Below are 20,152 nucleotides of genomic sequence, written 5' to 3' on the forward strand. Positions count from 1 at the left end.
CCACAGACAACAACAATGATCTAATACATATCGATTTTACAGTAGACAACGTTGAAAAAGCACTACGCAACCTAAAACCATCTCTATCTATTGGACCGGATGGAATATGTGCCTACTTCTTAAGAAAGCTATCCACTGCCATAGCCAAACCTCTAAGCATAATTTTTGAAAAATCTTTCAGGACCAGCTCCTTGCCCAACCTATGGTTACAAGCCACAGTCATCCCTATCTTCAAAAAGGGAGACCCAAGCCTAGTTGAAAATTACAGTAAATAAACACCTACAGGGCCATTATACACAAGGTGTCTGTAGTTTGCCAGGGCAAGTGTAGAGTTTTGTCCAAATGAAGGAAGCAGCATTGTAATAGGCATCACAAGTTGGATCTCTTTCATCTGTATGGCTAATGATATCACAAATATAAAAGATGGGATTTTTGTCATGACAGTGCAATACTCTTTGCCTCCTCTTCAGACAGCCCTAACCATACAGTTTCTTTGCGTTAGTGACAGTGGGGGATTCAATTTTTTTGACTACCGGTTCTGTGGACGTGGCTTGGTAGGTGTGGCAGGGGAAGGATACTGTAAAATCTCCAGTCAGAGGTAGTATTTGCCAGTTCTCTGAACTACTCAAAATTTCCACTACTGGTTCTCTGATAGTGATCAGAACCTGCTGGTCAGAACCTGCTGAATACCACCTCTGGTTAGTGATCACTACAGAAAGGACATTTGATAAAAGTTTTGAACCAAGAAGCTATCTCTGATGGGATTTTGAATTTTGGGATGAACTACTGTATTAAAGCAAACTAAAATGTATAAGGAATTTTATTATGGGGATAATAAAAGCCTCTTAAGTCTTTTTAGTCTTTCAACAATTGCTCAACAAATTTTGTACAGAATAAGAGAGTGCATTTCTTCATTGGGACAGGACAACACTGTTTTCACCTTCGCCTCCTCTGTGGAAAGCCTTGACTGTACAGCTTGTTTGTGCTAGTGATCAAACAAAAGAGGACATTTGGTATAAGTTAGAATAGAGTTCCCCAACCTTTCTGGGTTGGTGGCCCAGAGGATGGGGGAGAGCATGCACCTTTATGCCTGCATGCGCATGTGTGAACGGAAGTGGGCTGCAGCCCACAAGTTCAGAACCCCTGAGTTAGAACCAATAAATTATCTCTCTTGGATTTTGAGTTTTGGGGTGAATTACTGTATTAAAGCAAACTAACATTTAGAAGGAATGCTATTTTGGGGATAAAAGAAGCCTCTTAGCCATTTTAATCTTTTAACAATTATCAACAAATGTTGTACAGAATAAGAGAGTCCATCTTACTGATAAGTCTAGGTTTTTATTAATTCTGGAAAAGTTCTTCCACTTAATGTTAATATCCAAAAGAAGAGAAAAGAGTGAATGGTTGGACTCCCCTACCAGATTGTTGGACTTTAGCTGCTATTATCTTTGACTCGTCATATAACACAACCAATAACCGTGTTAAGGTTATCGGAAATGACATCTGCCATATCTGGAGACTGAGGAAGGCACTACCAATTCTTCTTGAACAACTTAAGTATGTTTACTCTCACGTAGAGAATCAGAACACGAGATGTTTGTAGCACTGATGATCTCTTCAGTTTTTGCAGTACACATCATACTTCAGCTTCATTCCAAGCTTAGTTTTTGCTACAGTCTCCTCAAATTTTCTGTCCATTTTTTCATTCTGGCTTTCTGAGAAGACAGATGTCCAATCACCTACTATGCCTAAAGAAAAGAAAAAAAGCCCAATTAGAGTAGTTGGTGGAGGGTAAGGAAAGAGAAAGTCTTTCAGTTAACCCAAAGAATAACTATTCTTCAAAGCTCCTCTAAAAGCAACAGAAGGTTTTATCACACAATAAAGACACTTCCATGGGACTTCCATTTTCAGGAAGTGGTGTCCACTTCATACGATTCATGAAATGTTAATTTTAACAAAGATATTTTATGCATGCTTAGGAAATGTTCTATTTCTCAGATTTGGAATAAATCTCTCCCCCACTGCCTTATCCCTCAAAAAAGGTTCGCTTAACTATTTCAGCTGAAACCTTGCATACCATGAAGCCCCTAGGTTACACAGGATTGCTAAGCCTTTTTGGCAAAATTATTAAAAAGTTACATGTTACCTTTGCGGAAAAGTATTTGTCCCATTTTTCCAAGGGTTCCTGCACTATTTTTCATGCTTTCAAAATGTGTTTCCTTTACAATGCTCTCAATCTTTTCTTCGGTCACAGAAAGATCAAAGAATTTGGCTATTTTTTTCAGTGATGAGGCTGGATTCTGAATAACCCAAAAATATATATAATGTAAATTAATAAGGCTTCCCTGGAAACATTTCAAATATCTCTATTCCAAGTCTAGATCTGGGTACCACACAAAAATTTCTATAATTGCAAGTTGGACTTGTGTGAATTAGAAAAAATAAACAAGTGAAACAAAGCACAGTCTTCATTCTTCCATTCTTTCAGCCAATCTCATTGTACATATGTTGTACTCTGACAATAAAGGTTGATTGATTTCACTGAAGTGTTAGCAGGAGTAGATCAACTGATCCAGAGGTTGATTTTAAAAAGAATTTTTTTCTGATAAATTTACCAATTGCTTAGAAAAAAGCAACCAAGCAGAAACCTTGAGTTATATTTCCTATTTTTATTTCCTAATCAGTTGTTCATTACCACATAGTAGTTGGCCAAAAATAATTATATTCTTAAATTACATCTAAATCTTTATTAATAAAAACTTACCTCTTTTACCAACAATGAAGTAAGCAATACCCCAATCAAGAAACAGCCAAAGAAGTCAACAGCAAACAGCCTAATCAAAGAATGTCTAAGACCACCCCACCAACACTGACAGGAAAGCCACCAGAATATAAATTGACAACAAACAGCATTCCTTACTAGCACTGATAATGTTACCTAGTTTCGGTAATGAAATGTCTGCAAGAAAACAAGCAAGCTCACAGAGCACCAAGGAGCCCTCACTTACCTCTTTTATCTCCTCATAGGTAATAAAAAATATATTGCTATCATCAAGATACTTGTTCCATTCAACAATATAATCAAAATAAGATCCATAGACCACTGAGAGGAATTAAGCAGAACATATTGATTACTTATCCATAACAGAGTGAATGAAAATGAGTATATATATTGCTGTTTAGCCCCACAAACCCACAAAGTAAACAAAAAAACAATGGTGTGAAGCTTATAAGGCAAAGTTTGGAATAATGGAACAAAACCCTTCTCTGAATATTTCTTCCAGGAGAAATTCAGAATTACCGCTTTAACATCAGACATGTGGAAAGTCTGCTTTAAATAATATTACAGAAATATAATTGGCCAACACCTATTCATTATTTCAATTTATTATTTATTTAGCGTATGGCAAATACATGGACTTATAGTGGTTCAAATGTTAATATCCACCCAGCTATTCAAGGACAGGGTGGTCTATATTCTTCCCATTAATGTTTTAGATTGATTCCAATGTGATCTCTTATTGTACCCTTTCTATTTAAGATTTTGTTCTGATTATTAACAAACATTGAATACTCTATGTGATGTAAATTATTGGTCACCATTATTGGTCACTGTCTCTTTTATTCCTTAAACATGAAACTTAGTCAACTGAACATTTAAAAATGTATCACAAATACCAGTGAGTGATGCTAATGGTTGATATGGGTTGCTGCCAGCGTCCTAGGTATCAACCAAGTATCTTCTTAAAATGTACACTGTTCCAAGTAGCACAGTTTTTTTGCAGTTCCGCTGGTGTTATTGCAGGAAGCTGCAATTTCTTGATGTGTTTTGTAAAATTATTGGACATGGTACCAAATGACAATGGGTATCACTGTTACATGTTTCATCCATAACCGTGTAGTTTTGATGGCCAGGTCGCGATATTTTGTGATTTTTCCCAGTTCTTTTTCTTCAACTCTGGTGCCTAGTACAGCAATATCAATAAATTGTACGCTTTGGCCCTCAACAACCATGATATCTGGCGTGTTGTGTCAGGGGTGGGTTTCTACCAGTTTTGTCCACCTCTGTAGAACTGGTAGCTCTAAAGAGCAGCAGACATAGAACCGGTTCTATGTCTGCTGATGTTTTTGCTCATCTGTCCACCCGGGCTCTTACCTGATCTTTATTTCCTGATTTTTCAACTTCAGCTGCCGAATGAGGCACAGCTGCAGTTAAAAAAACAAGAAAAGAGGGCTGTTTCAAAGGCTGCTTCTCATCTTCATCAGCAGGCAGCGTGCTGATGACGTGCTAATGATGATTTATGACAATTTACAGGCGCACGGCTCCGGTAGTTAACCCTTTCATATCCCACCCCTGTGTTGTGTTCCAAATGGCAATCTGTCTATGTTCAAAAGTCCCACAAGATCTTCACCGTCTCATTTTCGACAACTTTTTCCACTTTATTTTCCCATGACTTTTCAAATATAGGTGGTATTATTATTATTATTATTATTAATAATAATAATAATAATAATAATAATAATAATAATAATAATAATAATAATAATAATAAAAAATTGTTGGGTTGCTTGATTAACAGGGGGCATCTATAGGAAGAATCATAAACTTATGACCACTCAGTCAAAACCTTGCTTTTTCTTTTTTATACATACAACACATTTTTAAAAGACACAGGATTTTATTGCATAGTTACATCCATTCTCTTGACATTTTTGACAGCTTCCAAGTCACTGAAGCCCCTGTTTATTAATAATGACTGTTCATTAGATTGCCTCAACTGTTTACCAAAAGTGACATGTTTACCAAAAGTGAATGGTTTTCCATTCATTCAGAGTACCTAATTCCAATTTTTGTTTATGATGTATGACAATATGTCATTTCAAGTGTAGTCAACCACAGCCAGATGGAAGAGTTCATAGCATGGCATAACAAATATTAAGCTAATGTGCAGTTAATCCAGGTTTAAGTCTGTTATATGAACTCTGGAGTATGAAATGAAACATGGAACTATTGCTTTATCCTGAAGCAATGGAAATAAGTTTCAGTATCGAAAGACAAACAGAACAAAAGAGCCCTTTGTTGGAAGAGATCTTGCTTCTCCTCCCCAGACAGATGGAGGGTACAGGAGATCAAAAGTAAGGCCAAGGGCTCTCTCCCCACTTTATTTGAATCATAATTTATTTTGTTTCCAATGAAGAAAGAGAACCAAGCATACCCTTTCCAGTGATAAAAGCTTCAAAGTACTCATCCCAGGTTTCCTGGTCAGAAATCAATTTGAGGCCTTTGGAAAAATGGAAGTAAGATACAGCTGTGTCCTTTGGATTCCGTAACAAAGCCAGTATCTTTAAGGCAAAATCATATATGGACATGTAAATATAAAATCTAGAAGACCAGAGCCAGAAACCTGAAAACATTCCATTTTTAAAAAATTGCAGTATGAAAGTTTAAATGTAGCTACCTAGAGTCACCTTGTAGGGGAGATGGGTGGAATAGAAAATAATAAACAAACAAACAAGAAAATGAATTGAATGGGGATTACAGATAAAATCACCAGATTAGGAGAACAGTAATTTTTAAAGAGTTTTTCCAAGACCATTTTCCAAGATTCTAAATAAACTATTGTAAGCAGCAAAGCTCAGAATCTTTGACTTGAAATTTTTAACAATGACTCAGTTTGAATATTTAAGTGAAGATTTTATTTATTTTGTTTATTGCTTGAATTTATTTGCAAGTCATCTCATCTTGAAACAATTCTGGATGGTGATCACTGATGTGATGAACTTGCCTGATACTAACATAACACTAAATAATGACATCCAGTACAGAGGTGGTATTCAGCAAGTTCTGACCAGTTCTGGAGAACTGGTAGTGGAAATTTTGGGTAGCTTGGAGAACCACCTCTGACTGGCCCCACTCCCATCTATTCTCTGCCTCCTGAGTCCCAGCTGTTCGGCTGGGTCTTCTTTTGTTGCCCTGCACAGGAGAATGGAGCTGGAAAGCAGGTTAGTGGGTTGGGGAGGGAATGGGATTTTGCAGTAACCTTCCCCCAGAGTGGGGAGGGAATGGAGATTTTACAGTATCCTTCCCCTACCATGCCCACCAAGCCATGCTACACCCACCAAGGCACACCCACAGAGCCAGTAGTAACAAATTTTGAATCCCACCACTGATCCAGTGGCAATAAGTCTCCAACTTTCCAATGATGCACCTAACTTGCTTGCTTGAAAACCAGAAAAAGAAAGCTTTCAATTTTTCTTCTGATTAAAGTACAGTTGCTCATAGGTAAAATCCAGGCCTGCTCAGGTCATGAAAATTTGACATGATCCTGGGCATGTTGTCCTATTTTACTGTGTAAATTTATTTGACAACATCTCATTGATAGATGATATATGTACTAATGATATATAAAATTGAAATCGAGAAAATTAAGGTACTTACTTTTGCCTTTTGTTCAAAAACAGACTTGGGCAACTTTTGAGGGATGAGGTGTGTTTTTATAACTCTTCTGGAAGGCAGTTTTTCCATCCTCTTTAATAATGTTTAAATCAAAGGAAGTTAACATCATTCATGCAAAGAAAATGATACACAAATATAAATTAGGGATATCAAAGCTCATTTCAACAAAATGAGTCCTACTGAACTTTGTCATCATAAACTGCTGTGGTGGACTGGAGGAAGGTTCAAAGAGGGGCCCGAGTTTGGAGTCATTGTTCTAGAGCAGGGATGTTAAACTGGCGACCTGCGGGCTGGATGCGTCGCATGAAGGCCACGCCCACCCCAGCTTCGTGAATGGAAAAATACCACGAAACATCACATGACGGCAATGTGACACTGTGAGTTTGACATTTGTGTTCTAGAAAAAACAGCACAAGTCCAATCCCCTCAGAATCCTTGCTGTTCCCAAGGGAATGTATTCTCTAGTGAGATTCTTTTAAGTTATTTGACTGGATTTTTTCCCCTACAATTCTCTGTGAAAGTGGGCATGAACTGAACTAAGAATTCCTGATAAAATACAAAGCTACAGAAAATATTTTAAAATACGGACAAGCTGAAATCTCTGAATCTTCAATTCAAGCCCTAACTTTTTACTTGTTTGTCTTCATGCAGCCTGTATATGTGCTCTCTTAAGTGAGGATATATATTTATCACTGATACGTAGTAGCATATTATCAAAAATCAAAGATGAAATTTCATTCCCCATTCCAATGGAAATTACACTAAATAAGGTCGGTTAAACTTTGGGATAGAATTTATTCATCTAAAAAAACAAAGTAAAAATGTTGTCTCCGCTGACTTGGGCCTTGATGTCAGACAGTAGCTCCTTTGTGACCTCTGTCTGTGAAAGTATCACCATGTCCCATCAAACATACACATTGAGATAAGTGCAGCTCTTACTTCCAAAAAGGATGCCTGCTCCTACTTTAGCTTATTTCTCATAGATTAATGTTATGATATTTAAGGGCAGAGTTCAGACTACCAAAATCTGCTTTGTTTTTAGTAGAGCTCCAAAGAGCTACAACACATTTTTGCAGTGAGCTGATTAAACCAAACACAGAGCCTCACACACAAATCCATATTTTTCTCCTGCACCTACCTAGCTTTTTTCCCCCTTTTCTAATGAGTGAATTTTACTTTGTTAAAACAGAGCTGCTCTGTCCCACGTCAGTTTTTAAATCTTTCATGTGACATTCCTGCCACTTGATAGAAGCTACTGACTATTTCTAACAGCAATTTCTAGCAGTTTCTAACCTCAAATTTTTCTGGTTCTCCAAATTCAAGAAAAAGAAATCGTGATAATTCTATCAGTTTTTGCAGCCTTTGTTTCTGTTCGTCTTCCTCATATTTTCCAGAGGCAACTTCCAGCTGCATTAAGATCTGCTGAACCCAGTTTGAACCTGAAGAAATGAAGAAATGCTATCAGTTAATATATAAAAAGACATATTCATTCCTGACTGTAGATCATTTCAATGATATCAGAATTAAAACTATAAACACAGATTGAGAACATGCAGGAATAACATTGACTGGACATGCAACTTCAAAAAGAATAAGAGGAGGGTGCAACTCTGTGGTTTGTTGCATGCACATTAACTTTAGATACATAGACTTGTTGAGTAGGAACTTAGTATTAACTCGTCATTAAGCATTGTTACTAAAAATGGCAACTCTCAACTGTCTTCTTTTTAAAATAAAAATACAGAAACATATAAAACTGTCTGATAGAGCTGTATTATAATCTACATTGCATGAAATATTCACGGTTTCAAAATCAAAGTCCTTGCAACCTTGAATAATTAAATCTATCCGGTTTGACTAGATATGTGCTACTGTATATGTAATTCTTTTGGGTTATGTCCACAGAATACAGAATTTATCAACACACCAGTTTTTTCGCCTGCCCAGAACCTGATATAATCATTTTTCAATATTACACAAACAATAGGAAAATTAATTTTACAATTTTTGTTCATGTCTTTTCATACATCGCATGGATTGATTTGGAAAATATGTAACTGACATTTTCAGAATTACAGTATTGAAGGTTGATATAGTTGATTATTTTAAGCAGAAATTCCAATGTCATTGTATGACCCCGGTATTTCTGGAAACACACGGAAGGTCAAGAAGGTCACCTTAGCCATAGTAGTAATCAGTGAGGACTTATTTAACCCCATCACAATAAAATGTCTAATGTTTTGACATCTGCTAGTTTTCATTTAACAGAAATTTTGTTAAAAACTCTAAAGAACCTATCAAACATGCATACATTTGACCAGGATGGTATAAGTTCTCCTGCCTTGAGAAGAGGGCTGGACTAAAAGATCTCCAAGGTTCCTTCCTACCCTATGATTCTATATTCTATGTGTACAGAGACAAAAGCATTCCTTGCAAAACTGTGGTGCTTACCTGTTTTGGGGTATGACACTAGTATGATATCATCTTCCCGAGCTCTAAAAGTATGAATCCTTTTCAGGATTTCTGGGCAACAAACTATAGTAGGATATAACACCCCATCATACATAAATGTCCTTTCCGAAAATGCCTTCTTTTCATTTTCTTCCAACCTTTCATCCAGAGCCTTGCTTAGCTGTTGTTGAGTCATTATCACAGATGGGTAGCTTAGAGATTCAGTTGGCTTCATAAGTGAAGCTAATATATTTACAGAGAAATCAACTCTCACATGACAAAGAACACGTCTTGTTACTAATTAACTATCATGGAATAAATCTATGAAGAAAGTTCATTCAACCCTTCCTCCTGTAAAACATTTTCCAATGAACTTGTGCCACCTTGGATTGAACAGGATAACATGTTAAGAGAGAAAAATATTCTTAAGGGGATAGTTGACATGAGGCAACCTTCTCTGAAAATGGAGATAGAGTTCCTGTATTCATGAAACACTTGCTGGACAGCATGGAGCAACTCTTTCTCAGACCAAATGTGGTGGCAGTAATTAGCCATTGGAAAGCTAGGATACAGACTTATAGTCCCTATTTTTATTTATTTATTTATTTATTTTGCTTGTCAATCGCTTACAAGATGATCGATATAAGTATAAACATGAGTAAGAATACAGGAAATAGGTACGAATAAATGGGGACAATAGGACAGGGACGGGAGGCACGATGGTGCACTTATGCACGCCCCTTACAGACCTCTTAGGAATGGGGTGAGGTCAATAGTGGTTAGTTTGAGGTTAAAGGAATTGGGGTTAGAGGATGTAACAACAGAGTCAGGTAGTACATTCCAGGCATTGACCACTCTATTGCTGAACCCAAAATTTCTGTTGCTAAGTGAGTCATTTCTTAAGTGAGCTTTGCCCCATTTTACAACCTTGTCACATTTGTTAAGTGAAATCGTTGCAGTTAAGTTAGTAACATGTTTGTTAAGTGAATCTGGCTTCCCTAATTGACTTCGCTTGTCAAAAAATTGTAAAAGGCGATCCCTGGAAACATTATAAGTATGAATCGGTTGTCAAGTATCCAAATTTTGATCACGTGACTATGGGGATACTACAGTGGTCATAAGAATGAGAAAGAGTTTTAACTCACTTTTTTCAATGCCATTGTAACTTTGAGTGGTCACTAAACAAACTGTTGTAAGTCGAGGGCTATCTATATTCTGCTACGGATTTTAACCCTCATTTTTTCGTATATTTTCTTAGTCCAAGCACCACTGCCATAACCCACCCATTTTTGTTACGTTTGAGACAAAGTTGAATAAAAATTTGGCAAGTTAATACTGGTTGTTTATAATGATTTTGAAAGCCTTGAAGAAATATTAAAATTGAATAAATTATATAAGATGAGGTATGAAAAGCTGGCCTTGTGTAGAAAGTCTAGGAAATCTATAGAACGTGTGACATTTTGGGGCAAAATATGAAATGTCTGTGTTATTTTAAAATGCTATATATGCTCCTTTGGCATTGTGTATAATACCTAGGCATTGTGCAGAATGACAAGAACTATTTAGGCAAAGTATGAAAAGACAGTCATGAAAAGGGCTAGGGTTAAGCCTCACCCTTTATTGAAAAGGCCTATACGAAAATGAAAGAAGAAATGCAAAATAAAGTACAGGAGTTTCTTACTGAAAAAAATAAAGACTTGTTTCAATAGGGAACACTAGAATGGCATTTTAGCGTGAGCACTTTATACAGTTTGCCTTTTGGTATTTCATAAAATGCCTAGGAAATAGAGTGGAATGGAATGGAATGCATAAGCTGCATAGCCCACAGTGTACATATAAACAGTAAGTAATAGGACATGGATCATAAATCATAGTTACTATCGTTAATAACTATCTGAAATTTTTGGTGTTGTATAGATTTCTTAGGCATTCTATAAAATGCCTAATTTCACACACTGATGGTACCATACATACATAAGAATTGTATTTGTTTGTGTTTCTACCTGTCCTACCTGATCTGGAAGAATGAGTATGCTTCAGGTACTGTTGTCTACAAAGCATTGGCTGATGGAGCCACAGTAGACCTAGAGGGACAAGCTTTTTTTCTTTTTCTTTTGCTGTGGCACCATTCATAAAGCCTTGGAAACTTGGATTTATGCCCAGTTGTGAGGCCCTGGCCATCGGTTAAAACCCACCTTTTGGTTGTATGGAAGATTTGTTTCATTTTGGTTCATTTCTTGTTCAGGTCTGTTGGAAGTTAAAACCCACCCCTCTCCTAGGAAAATGAAATATTTTAGGATATGCTATGTCTCCAGTTCTCCAGCAGGATATTTCCCCTAAAAAGAGAAGTAGAAACTCAGCTCAGAAGCAGAAGCTCACCCCCATCTTTGTTAATTAAGGCCTGGGCCAGAGTATTCTACATAACAAAGCCCTCTACCCATCTCACCACATCTCACCACTACAAAGTTAGCTAAGACCCCCGCCCCTGGGGGTCTGACAGCCAATGGGATACATTTCTTACACAGGAACAGGAAACACTAAGGTGGAACCCACCAGAGGGTATATAACTAAGGGTCTCTCACATCTTGCCTCTTCTTTTTTCTTCACCCAAGGCATGTAATCCTGTCCACCATTAAACAATCTTTCCAAGCAGTCACCATGTTTCCAGTGTCTTTTTCCCCACTTGGAACTGAACCCAGAAGGATATTTCTTCCAATAGGTCAAACTGAGTTCAAAAATTTATTAGGCACATAAAGCAATAGCGTTAGGTGTGGTGGGTCCTTTTCCAAACATGAAACAGTTTTTTAAGATGGGTAACAAACACCTGAAGAACCAGTTTAGTGTAATGGTTAAAGTATCAGGTTTGGACTAGTTATTTTCTCTCAGCCTTAGATAGGAGACAATGGCAAACCAGTCCTGGAAACTATTGTTGTGTTGGAAGAAATGTCCTTCTGGGTTCAGTTCCAAGTGCGGAAAAAGACACTGGAAACATGGAGGCTGTTTGGAAAGATGGTTTAATGGTGGACAGAATCACATGGCTTGGAGCTCTTGGGCAAAGAAAAGGGGACAAATGCTGAGAAACCCTTGGTTTTATGCCCTCTCTGGGCTTTGAACTTCTTGGGGCACAGGAAGAGTATTCTGATTGGTTGCTGTCAGAGCTCATAGCTAGCTTTGTAGGTTGTCTCTGTGTTAAGTTTGGTTGAAACTTGGTGAGTGGTGCAATGAAGGGCAATTCAATGGCTCTGCCTGAAAGAGATAGATCTTTGTTATGTAGAACAGACATCCCAGGCCTTAATGGCCCATTAACAAAGGTGGGTGGTGGGTGGGCTGAGTTTCTGCCTCTCTGAGTTTCTACTTCTCTTTTAGGGGAAATATTCTTCCTTTTCAGTATATCCCAAAATATTTCATTTTTCTAGGAGAGGGGTAGGTTTTAACTTCCAACAGTCGCTTTGTACTGAAGCAATGGAAATAGTTTCAGTGTTCAAAGACAATGAAACAAGCCCTTTGTCCAAAGAGATCTTGCTTCTCTTGACAGACAGATGTTAATGGGCAGGCCATTAAGGCCTGGCCAGAGTATTCTACATAACAAAGCCCTCTACCCATCTCACCACATGGCCTAGGAAGATTGCATCAGCCAGCACTCAGGTGAAGTCATGTGGTCCAGACAAAGCCTACAAAGTTAGCTAAGACCCAGGGAGATTGACAGCCAATGGGATACATTTCTTACACAGGAACAGGAAACACTAAGGTGGGACCTAACAGAGGGTATAAAATTAAGGGTCTCTCAGCATCTCAGCCCTTCTTCTTCTTTGGAGCCTCCATGTTTCCAGTGTCTTTTTCCCCATTTGGAAACTAAGAAGGATATTTCTTCCAACATAAGCAAGTTTATTTTTTTTCTAATAAGAAGGAGAACCAAGCACACCTTTTCCAGTGATAAAATTTTCAAAGAACTCATCCCAAATGTGGGAGAGCTCAGCCAGAAACCTAAAAACATTTCATTTTTAAAATATTGCTATATGAAAGTTGAAATGTAGCCACCCAGAATAACCTTGTAGGGGAGATAGCAGCATAGATATTTAATGCATAAATAAAATTTGGAAATGAACTGAATTGGAATTAAAGATAAGATCACCAAATTAGGAGAACAGTATTTTTTTTAAAGTATTTTCCAAGACCATTTCCCAAGATCTTAAATAAAGTATTGTAAACAGCAAAGCTAAGAATATTTGACCTGAATTTTTTTAACAATGTCTCATTTTGAATACTTAGGTGAAGATTTTATTTATTTCTTTTATTTATTAAATTTATTTGCTGGTCATCTTGAAACAACTCTGGCTGGTGAGATCACCGATGTGATGTACTTGCCTGATACTAACATCATCATTTTAGCCATTGCCTATCCACCGAAGGGTGAAAGCCGCTTCTGCATGTTTCCAACCAATATGGTCCTGATCTTTCTTTTGCCAATTGGTCCCGCAATACTTGCTGATGTCGTTGATCCATCTTATGTCTTTTGTGGATGCTTTTTATCAAGTGGGATCCATTCTATGACTGCCTTGGTCCACCTGCCATCAGTTCTTCTTGCTATGTGACCAGCCCTTTTCCATTTCAATTCTTTTACTCTCTTGAGGATATTGTTAAGTTTGGAGAATAATGGAGACCAGACATCTGACCAGTGACTTCAACTCTTTAATAACAGTAAATAGTACAGAACAGAGCAAGGCTATGGGCAGCAGTAACCCTTTTATAGGGTTGGCTGCTACCCTATTAACCAATAATAAGTGCATCAAGTTCAACTAATAACCAATAAGAAGTGTCCTAAATTTGGCCAATCAGGGGCTTGTTATGAACCAATCCTTGTTCGTTGTTTAAAGACCAATCAAGTGTGCAGGCTTCCAAAACCTGCTTTGCATTTAGGCTTAGTTACTTTTATTGATTCACAACACCCCTCCCCTTGGGTTCCGTTTGAGGGGAGCTGTAACAAAATCTTCAAGATAGGCAGGCCGTTTGGTCTGTCTGGATGATTTCCGTGGCTCCACCGGGTTTGTCCTAAAGTCCGGTTCCAGTGGAGCGTTTGGATGATCTCTATTAAGTTCCGTTTCACTGCACGGTGATTCCGTGCTGCTTTCGTTGTGGTTGTCTCCGTCAATCAGTGTTTCTTCGGGGTTTCGCAGTTCGGTTTCCCGTGTTCAAGTCCCATGGAAAAGTCAACTCCCTCCCGCTTCAATTCCCGGTACTTCGCTGGGCCGTAGGGTTTCCGTTGGCCTGCTATCCGTCATATCGAAGTCAATTTCCTCGATATTTCCTCCCCCTCAGTTGGTGAACCCGGGAGCCATGGGCGCTGGGTGGTAATCTCGAACGGAGTTGGTCTATGTGGCGTTCCACACCCTCCCATCGTCTGTTAGCAGGCGGTAAGATTTAGGCCCTGTGACGGTAACGGTTGCGGGTATCCATAAAGGGTCGCCGGAGAAGTTTTTGGCAAAGATTAAATCGCCTACCTTAAATTCCCGGCATTTGCTGCTGGAGCCGAAGGCTTTTCGGGTGCGTATGCGGGTGGAGCCGGTCGAGGTGCGATCGTAGTTTCCGCCCCATAAGAAGTTCGGCGGGCGTTTTGTTGGTAACGCTGTGGGCGTGATGTGCTGCAACAATAAAATTCGATTGATTTTCTCATCGATGTTTCCGAATTCCATTTTGTGGAGGGTCTTTTTTACAAACTGTACCATGCACTCTGAACGTCCGTTCACCGCAGGGTGCGCGGGTGAGGTTAGCGCATGGCGGATGCCCCGGTCAGCAAGATATTGTTCAAATGGTAATGCTGTGAACTGTGGGCCGTTATCCGAGACGAGAACGTCCGGAAAACCATGTGTGGCAAATAACCTGTTTAATTTGTTGATAACAGAGTCTGTTGTAGTTGTGTTCATTCGATGGATCTCGAGCCAATTTGAATAGGCGTCGACTGTAATAAGGAAAGTGTGCCCTTTTGTAGGACCCGCAAAGTCAATATGAATACGGGACCATGGTCCCCTCGGAGTTTCCCATTCGGTTGGGCTTGCTTTAGGGTGGGCGTTGCTGACGTCTTGGCAACGTTGACAAGTAGCGACCCAGGCCTCGATTCTGTCGATTCCCAGCCACCAGGCGTAGCTCCGTGCGAGTGCTTTCATCCGCACGATGCCCGGATGTCCGTCATGCAATACCGCTAAAACAGTTTGTTGCAGTTTGCCCGGGATTACGACTCTATCGCCCCACAAGATGCAGCCCTTTTGAGAAAACAGTTCGGTTTGGCGGGCTTTAAAAGGCGCCCATTCAGGTGATAGTTGTTCTGTTGGCCAACCACGCTCAACCCAGCGTAGGATGTGTTACAGGACCGGATCTCGTTTTGTCTCGAGGGCAATGTCTCTCGCCGTCAATGGCGGTGCGTGTAGAGTCTCAATTTGCAACGTTGTGATGGTTGGGGCTGGATCTTCAACCGATTCTGGAAGCGGTGTTCTGCTCAATGCATCAGTGTGGAGAATTGATTTCCCCGGGCGGTGTTGCAAGGTGTAGTTGTACGCCGCCAAGAATTCAGACCAGCGGGTCATTCTGGGGGACAATATATACAGGGTTAGTTTATTACCCGCAATAATCCCCAGTAGTGGTTTATGATCAGTAATTATTGTAAATGCACACCCATACACATATTCATGAAATCTTTTAACTGCAGCCACAATAGCTAAAGCTTCTTTATCCAGCTGACTATAATTTCTTTCAGCTTTAGCTAAAGTTCGTGAAAAAACGCGACGGGAGCTTCTGCTCCATTCGGTAATACGTGGGCCAGGATTGCTCCAACCCCAAAGGTGAGGCGTCACAAGTAATAGTTAACGGCAGAGTCTCGTTGTACTGCATAAGTACAGAATCAGAAGTTAGCAATTTCTTTACTTGTTGGAAAGCGTATTGTTCACGTTGTCCCCAAACCCACGTTGCTTTTTGTCTAAGAGTCTATGTAATGGTTCAGCTACCGTTGCTTTATTGGGTAAAAAGACGTTATAAAAATTGATAAGTCCAAGGAACGCCTGTAGATCTGCCTTGTTCCTTGGAGTGGGGGCCTCAATTGCCTTTAATTTGTCCTCAGTGGGATGGATTCCTTGACTGTCCAGGAGGTATCCCAAAAACTCCACCCTTCGGTACATAACTGGCATTTATTTTTTTTAACTTTGAGGCCTGCGTTTTGGAACCTTTGTAAAACCACTCAGAGTCGCTTTTTCTAGAATGTCTCTGTTAGGGCGGCGATGAGTACATCGTCGAAATACGGCACGACCCTCTTATTCCTTGTAACAGCCTTTCCATTAAGCTCTGGAAAATTCCTGAGCGACGCTCACCCCGGTTGCATTTAAATGCGCCCCTATGCATGATGATAGTTTGCGCCTCCGCGGTGGCCGGATCTACAGGCAATTGTTGATACGCCTGCGCTAGGTCTAATTTAGCGAAACTTTCCCGCCGCCCAGGAATGGAGCAGGTGTTGCACTACCGGCACTGGATACGCACTTTGCTGAAGTGCGTGGTTTAGGTGGCCCGGTAGTCTCCGCAAATTCTCAGTGACCCATCAGGCTTGATAGGCGTCACTATTGGGGTTTCCCACTGGGCGTGGTCGGTGGGTTCCAGCACGCCCTGTTCTATTAGCTTATCGAGTTGTTCATCGATTTTAGGTTTCAGGCTAACGGCACCCGACGCGGCTTAAGGCGGATGGGTGCTACCTCAGGGTTCAAGTTAAATGAGATCGGGGTCCCCTTGTACTTGCCTAGTCCGTTCGCAAAACGTCTTGGAATTCTTGCACGAGGGCTTCCTCCCAATCGTTGCTCTCGCACGGTGGACTCGGCTACAGTGATTCCAAGCGGTCTGAACCATTGAAGGCCTAAAAGACTAGGCCGGTCACGGTCCACGACAGTCAGTGGCAGTGCGACGGTGCGGTCCTTGAAAGAGACCTGGAATCGGCGGGACCCGACAACGGGAATTCGGTTACCCTGGTAATCTTTGAGTATAACCCTTTGAGGGTTGAGGTCTTGGCGGCGAATCGTCGGGATGAGCTGTTAAAGCGTCTTCCAGGACACCATCGAGAGAGATGATCCTGAGTCCACCTCCATTACACAAGGTTTGTTTTCGATAGCGACCTTTACTCTGATTTTCCCGGCATCAAGGGATGTAGCGTGGCCTATGGTAATTGTCTGGTGGGTCTCTTCCCGCCTGGTTTCTTCACGCCTGGTGGAAGTGGTGGGCGGTTTGTTTCTGTAGGAGTGGCTTCCCCATTGGTAATTCAGTTTGTTTGGGTGTGCCGAAGAATTCTGAAGACTGGCATTCGGCCTGTCGGGGTTTGGAGTTGGAGTTTTGTTTGCTTCTGCAAACCTTTGCGATGTGACCTCTTTTCCGCAAACGCGGCAGAATGCGTCGAGGAATTTGCAGCTGGATCGTGGGTGATTCGCCCCACATCCTGCACAAGGTCGAGATGAGTGTTGTGTGAACTGGTCTCGTTCCGTTCGGAATCGGTTGACCTCTTCCTCATCGCTTTCTGATGGGGATTCTAGGTCTTCGTGGTGAGTCGATACCGGTGTCTCTCTGAGCGAGGCGAGGTATCTTTGGCGAGTTGACGTAGCGGTGCGCTGGTGCGGCGCATTCGGGCTGCCGACTTTTGGTCGCCTCCGCTGCAGTGGCTTCTTTAAGGGCATCGGTGAGGCTGATGTCCCCTTAGCCATGATTTTTCTCTGGATCGTGCCGTCTTCTAGGCCCAGAACTAGGCGGTCTCGGAGGGCTTCTTCTAAATCAGAGAATCCGCAGAGGCCTCCAAGGTTGCGGAGGTCTGCGATGTAGTTGGCAAGGCTTTTGCCTTTCCGCTGGTCCCTCTGGTAATATTCGTGTCTTCTGACTAAGGTTGGCACGGTGGGCGCGTAGTGGGCCCGTAGCAAAGGCTCGAGGACGTCCCAGTCCATCGCTTTTACTTCGGCTGGCTTGGCAAGTGATTTTGCCATTTTAAACACGGTAGGGCCGCAGTGGGTTAGAAATATAGCTCTTTTTTGCTGGTTGTTGCGTCTTTCAAATTGTTGGTCTCCAGAAACATCTGGAACCTATCCATGTACGACTCCCAGTCTTCGGTTTCTGGGTCGAATGGAGCGGGTGGTACGGCACCGCTGGCCATGTTGCCGTTGATAGTGCGTGTTCGACCACGTGCTCTGTTGGTTGCTCTGTAGATCAGTCACCTCTTCGGTCTCCATATCCCATCCTCGTCGCCAGTGTTAAGTTTGGAGAATAATGGAGACCAGACATCTGACCAGTGACTTCAACTCTTTAATAACAGTAAATAGTACAGAACAGAGCAAGGCTATGGGCAGCAGTAACCCTTTTATAGGGTTGGCTGCTACCCTATTAACCAATAATAAGTGCATCAAGTTCAACTAATAACCAATAAGAAGTGTCCTAAATTTGGCCAATCAGGGGCTTGTTATGGACCAATCCTTGTTCGTTGTTTAAGGACCAATCAAGTGTGCAGGCTTCCAAAACCTGCTTTGCATTTAGGCTTAGTTACTTTTATTGATTCACAACAGATATCATACACTTTCATTTGTTCTCTAATCCATATACAAGTCTTTCTATCTTGTCTTGTAATGCCGAGCTTGTATCTTTCCATGGCTCTTTGCGCCATTTGTAGCTTTTGTATTGATTGCGAGGTTAGTGTCCATGTTTCACCGGCCTATGTTAGAGCAGGTAGCTCACACTGATCAAAAACTTTTCTTGTCAAGCAAAGGGCAAAGTTGTTCATGAAAATTATGCTTAGCTTGCTGAATACCTGCCAACCAATTTAACACACCATTCAATTTCCTTTATTGTATCACCTTCCACTGAGATCTGTTGGCTAAGGTATATAAAGTGGTCTACTATATCTAGTTATTCATATATAAGATAAATATGTGCTATATGTAATTCTTTTGGGGTATATACACAGAATACAGAATTTATTAACGCATTTAGACCCTAAAGAACCAGATAAAGTCATTTTTCAATACTACCCAAACAGAAAGAAAATGAATTTTACCAACTTTTTAATGTATTTTCATACGTTTGGAAAATGTGTAATTGGCATTTCCAAAATTACAGTATTGAAGATATTCATATAGTTTATTATTTTAAGCAGAAATGCAAATGTCCATGGTTGTATGGAAGATTTATTAGATTATACCTGGCTGCTGCATGTTTTTATTTTTGTTTCTTACATTGTGTATTTTGTGTATTTTATTTGTTTTATTATAAGCTACCTAAAAACACATAAGAGTGAGATAGGTAAGTATATAACTTGAATAAATAAATAACAAAACAATGGTACAAGCCTGGGGAAAAATTACTCAAATTTATGTTTTTCTTCAACTACAACATGACATGACCAGCTTCAAAAGTGCTGGTCATGTCATGTTGTAGATGCAAAAGTGCTGCAAGTCGTAAACGGTTAGAAAAAGAACAAAAATCCCTTTTCTCTCAGTTGGAGGAATGTCTTCCCTTTGGTTCATTTCTTGTTCAGGTCAACCAGAGGCTATAATTCAGAGTTTATTAGGCGTGTAAGCAACAGCGTTAGGTTTGGTTGGCCCCTTTCCAAGTGTGAAACACTCTTTTATTAATAGGTTCAAACACGTGAAGAGCCTGTTTAGTGTAATTGTTAAGGCATCAGGTTTGGGCTAGTCACTTTCTCTCAGCCTTAATTAGGAGACCATGGCAAACCATTTCTGGAAATCCTAGTCAAGAAAACTGCAGGTACTTATCCAAGAATTGGACATGATTAAATGGAGAGGGGAAAAAACCAAACAACTGGTCATGTCTAGCCACAAAGGTGTTGTGTTTAACAGCTATCTCTCCCTTTAATTAGTATACCTTATCCTTTGCCTGAAGCATAAGCATTCTCCTCATTCTTTGCTATCTTTCACATCACCCTCTTGTTTCTCTATAATGGTGAAACATTAATTTCCTTCCATTTTCTAATAATAATTTTCCCATGCCTCTGTAAATGAATAACTGAGTTTAAATATTCAATGGACTTGTGATGCTCCTGGGTTACATTTAGCAAGCATGGGTGGAGTGATCCTTAACAATTCTGAAAATCTCTCATTACTAACCCCCAAAGTTGGCCCAAAAGGATACTGTCATCAATGTATTGCAGGTTAAAATCAAGCAGCACCAGAACTGAAGAAAACCCCAATCCTAACTCACCACATGTCATCATTAGCAGAATAT

At 40.2% G+C, this 20,152-nt stretch overlaps 2 protein-coding genes and 1 long non-coding RNA gene across 7 annotated transcripts in view; 1 reads left to right on the plus strand and 2 right to left on the minus strand.

Annotated features, from left to right (window-relative positions):
- Positions 1-20,152, plus strand: part of LOC148132866 (uncharacterized) — a 107,702-nt gene that overhangs the window by 37,055 nt on the left and 50,495 nt on the right. The window lies entirely within an intron of this gene.
- Positions 1,319-9,217, minus strand: LOC113413347 (sulfotransferase 6B1-like). The gene is made up of 7 exons (XM_087968350.1): positions 8,909-9,217; positions 7,751-7,896; positions 6,440-6,529; positions 5,217-5,343; positions 3,009-3,103; positions 2,147-2,300; positions 1,319-1,748 (listed from the first exon to the last, which is right to left on the minus strand). Exons 1-7 carry the CDS (start codon positions 9,141-9,143, stop codon positions 1,618-1,620), a joined length of 978 nt encoding a protein of 325 aa, XP_087824476.1. The 5' UTR covers positions 9,144-9,217; the 3' UTR covers positions 1,319-1,617.
- Positions 1,319-20,152, minus strand: part of LOC113417034 (sulfotransferase 6B1-like) — a 29,822-nt gene continuing 10,988 nt past the window's right edge. For both annotated transcript variants that reach the window (XM_087968346.1, XM_087968343.1), the window contains exon 8: positions 1,319-1,503. The gene's annotated coding sequence lies outside the window, so the exon portion shown is untranslated. The remainder of the gene's footprint in view (positions 1,504-20,152) is intronic.

The sequence above is a fragment of the Notechis scutatus genome, chromosome 1 (genome assembly GCF_049901735.1).
Source record: "Notechis scutatus isolate UNSWTSFEM ecotype Mainland chromosome 1, rNotScu1.2, whole genome shotgun sequence".
Taxonomy (NCBI): domain Eukaryota; kingdom Metazoa; phylum Chordata; class Lepidosauria; order Squamata; family Elapidae; genus Notechis; species Notechis scutatus.

Bases quoted from the DNA above. Each gene is read 5' to 3' on its own strand.
- LOC113413347 (XM_087968350.1), bottom strand. From the start codon at position 9,143: ATGAAGCCAACTGAATCTCTAAGCTACCCATCTGTGATAATGACTCAA. The intron at 7,897-8,908 runs GTAAGCACCACA...TCATTTCTTCAG, and splicing joins AGTGTCATACCCCAAAACAG to GTTCAAACTGGGTTCAGCAG. The intron at 2,301-3,008 runs GTAAGTGAGGGC...TGGGTTATTCAG, and splicing joins CCTATGAGGAGATAAAAGAG to AATCCAGCCTCATCACTGAA.